At 54.3% G+C, this 3,739-nt stretch overlaps 1 protein-coding gene across 1 annotated transcript; it reads right to left on the reverse strand.

The window, feature by feature from the left end:
* Positions 1 to 242: 242 nt before the first annotated feature.
* On the reverse strand, positions 243 to 1,945 carry LOC118686961 (inositol 1,4,5-trisphosphate receptor-interacting protein-like 1). Its single transcript, XM_036383581.1, is given in 2 exon segments — positions 243 to 1,679; positions 1,721 to 1,945. Coding segments are annotated over 2 exon segments (1,662 nt in total).
* Between the last annotated feature and the right edge of the window lie 1,794 nt (positions 1,946 to 3,739).

The raw sequence follows: 3,739 nt of genomic DNA on the forward strand, positions 1-3,739 counted from the left end.
TTATATTCTATCCCCTGACCTATAGTAATAATATATACATAGCACAGTATATATATATAGCACGAAATAAGGAGTATCAATATATATAAGAAATGCATTAACTATGGGGAAATAATACACACAGGAAATACAAAACTATGGGAGGTTAATACATACAGTAGAGACCCTAGCTACAAGAGGTTAATATGCACAGGCCCTGTCCAGAGGCCCCACAAGCACAGCCCTGGGCACCAGCATCTCTTTCAGTGGCCACAGAGCAGCAGCTGCTGGAGCCTGTGCAGCAGATGAATGCACTCCTGCATGGCCTTCCCGTGGGCATTGGGATCGCTCGCCAGCTGCTGCAAGAGGTTGGGAGCTTCAGCCAGCCGCAAGTCTGAGGGCAAACTGATCTCCCCAGGAAGCCTCTCATTGCCTATGACAAAGTGCTGCAGTTGTTTTGTCTGCAGCGAGCAGAGCAGGTACTCCACAATGTCCATCATCCGCCATGGGAAATCCCTGCTGTGCCAGCCTGCCAGGGGCACGGTGCTCAGCAGGTGCATCAGCACAGTCTTCAAGGTGTAGCTGGACAAACTTACACCCACCAGGCTGTGACTGAGCAGCTGCAGGCACTTGCAGTGGCAGCTGTCCTTGGGGGCCTGCCTGGAAATGTGCCTGAAGAACTTGGCCTCTGCCATGGCACAAGTCTCAATCCATGTGGTGCTTGGCATGCCTACTGCTGATGGCTGGCTGCCCACAAAGATGTCAGAGTCTCCTCAGCGCACCCCAAAGATCATCTCAGCCATGAGGCTTTCCTTCTCTTTGCTGAGCTGAACTCGGCAGGAGCGCCTGGAGGGCAGCAGAGTTAAACGCCAGTGGCAGGATTGAGGCAACAGCATCCAGGCTAACCTCACAAAGCAACAGAACCACTGAGCAGTTTGCTCCACATCCAGATAGGAGCTGGTGCAGAGGGTGTGCAGGAGGCTGGGCTCCTGTTCCCTTCTCAGCTCCAGCTCAGGGTGGTGGAGGAAACACAGCATGTCCTCCCTCGGCTGCCTGCTACTGCAGGTGCACAGCAGCTCCACACACACCCAGAAGTTCCTCTGGGCCATGCCTGCAGTGTCCAGCTCCAGGTGGAAGGCGTGTCCTGGAGGGGGACTCAGGGGTACAAGCACCTGGTACACAACACCTTCTGCACAGGGACTCCAGCCTTCAAAGTCGCTGCCCACTCCGATGGCTTCTTGTGGCACTGGGTAGAAACTGCGTGACAAGCCCTGTCTTAAGACGTCTGTCAGTCTGGCCATCAGGTCACAAATCACCGAGCAGCCTTTGTCCACCTCCACAACAGGCAACTGGATGCGCTCAGCTGAAAGGCCTCCAAGGTTATTATTAACATTGTGGTCCTCATCTTCTTCAGTTGCATGGTGTTTGTTATTGTCATTCCCAGCAGCACTGACTTCCTCACCCTTCTGTTCGTTGTACACGGCCTTCTTTGCATTATTGGAGCCTTGTTTTGCTTTGTTTCCACCGTGGCCTTTTTCCTTTACATCAACACCACTGCCTTCTTCATTTCCATCCTTGTCTTCTTCCCAGTTTCCATCCTTACATTCTATGTTGTCCTGTGCAACAATGTTGTCTTCCTCCTCCGTGTTGCTGCCAGAACTGTCCTTCTGGCCACAGCTGTCTGCATGGTGTCTAATTGTCTGCACTCCAAACACAGTGCTGAGAACAGGACGAGGATTGCCACAAGAGCCCAGAACTGCCAGGCCAGCAGGGCTCCCCAGGCTCCAGGGCCCTGCTCCAGGCTCTGGTGCTCCAGCTCCTGCATCAGCCGAGCCATCTCCATGCTCAGGCGCTCAGCCCGCTGCCGCTTGCGCTCCCGCATGGCCTCATCCAGCCCATCGCCTGCCGGCTGCGGCCACTGCACCAGGCCTTGCTCAAGCCACAGCAGGAAGGTTGTGGCAGGCATGGCCTCAGGGACAGAGGGAGGGGGGCACTGCTAAGGGAAGTGGGGACAGGAGCCCCAGGGATGTGAAGGCAGCACAGAGGGCCCAGGCAGCTGGCCGGGTGGCAGGCCTGCGCCGCTGCCCCAGCAGCAGCAGCAGCAGCAGCGGCAGCGGCAGCAGCATGCATGCCCTGCCAAAGGTTCTCCCACCAGGGACTGGCCCCTGGATGCCCTGTGGGAAGCGGCTCCTCGGGAACTCTCGTGTCTGCCCTGGCCTGGCTCAGCGCTCAGCACAGCTCCTGGCTGCGAGCACGCTGCCCGCAGGCTGGGGCTGCACTGGGGCAGCCTCACCTGCTGCTGCTGCTGCTGCTGCTGCTGCTGTGCCCAGCTGCCCCCATTGTGACACCTGTGCTGGGATGTGACAGGTGCCACAGGGCATCCCGGCCAGGCCAGCCCTGTCCCCCACCTCAGGGACTCCCAATGGCCCCGCGCCACCCAACACCTGACAGACACCAAGGGCAGACCCACAGGTCATCTTCCAGCCCCTGGGCTTCCCTGCACCAAACAGGCAGAAGCCCCCACACCCTTTCAACTATGAAATTGGGTGACATGTCCCATGAATGCTTTGTTCCTGGAAATCTCCTGCTGACAGATGGAACTGGTTCCCTTGGTGTGGTGTATTGGAATAAATGACTCCATTTTCTTCATGTTGGAAAACGCCCGTTCTTTATTCACATAACTTGTTTTTATAAAGTTTTGCAGACATCATGTGTGACTCCTAGTGTTTAGTAGCTTTCTTGCCAATTACTTTATTGGTTATTAACAAGTTACACTGTATTGACTGGTCACTCAAAGTCCCAATGTGGAAGTGGGTGAAAAGTTCTTTGTGAGAGATAATTTTCTTTTTTCAATCTAACTATGTAAAAACAGTTTATAGAGGTACTAGTTGTTTTTTACCCAGGAATAGATTGTTATGCTAATGAACTGCTCCCACCAAGATTGCTTTCGCATCTGAACTAGCAAAGGCCTAGCCTGACATGGAGAGCAGGCTTGATATTATGAAGCCTTTCATGATTTTTCTACCTCACTGCAATGTGGGTACTGACCTCTGTGCTTGTGGGGCTGCTCTTGGCACCTAAGTGACAGTCCTGGGTGCGCAGTGGTGAATTCCTTGGCATTCGTACAGGGCTTGTCCATGGCAGGGTCTCTGTTCCTGCTGATCCATGGCAAGAGGACCTCAATTGCAAAGGGACGTTTCCCAGGGCTGATGAGCATGTGTGGTGCTGACTTCCAGTGGGCAACTCCCACTGCTGACAGAGCACAGTGCTCTGCATGTGCTACAAGTTCATTTGTGTGGTGCCAAAGCCCTGCAGAGCATCTGGGATGAGCAGAATCTTCCTTTTTTTCCCCAGGGAACACAAGCAGGCACAGCACAAGCAGGCACAAGCAGGCACAGCAGTGCTGACTCTTGGTTGCTCCCTGCCCAGCCAGACTTCCAGGGACTTGCAGAGCCCGTGTGAAATGGCCAGCATGATCTGAGAGGGCAAGGGGAACACAGGGCAAAAATCATCTTTGTAGCCACCGTGGTCTTCAGTGGCTGCCACACCAGGGATACCATGAAGAGAAGTGTCCCAGTTTCGGAGACAGACCAGTGACAAGACACCCTGAGTTCACGCAGCAATAGTTCACTTTATCCAGGTCTTGCTTCCTTAGCTTGCTTCCTTAGGAGCCCATGAGGTTAATCCTCCTTGGCTGAGCATGTTCCTTCCTGGCCAGCCAGCCAATAGAAGCCTGAGTCTCCAGCAGCCTGGGCCTGCT

Source organism: Molothrus ater, chromosome 6 (genome assembly GCF_012460135.2).
Source record: "Molothrus ater isolate BHLD 08-10-18 breed brown headed cowbird chromosome 6, BPBGC_Mater_1.1, whole genome shotgun sequence".
NCBI classification, from domain to species: Eukaryota; Metazoa; Chordata; class Aves; order Passeriformes; family Icteridae; genus Molothrus; species Molothrus ater.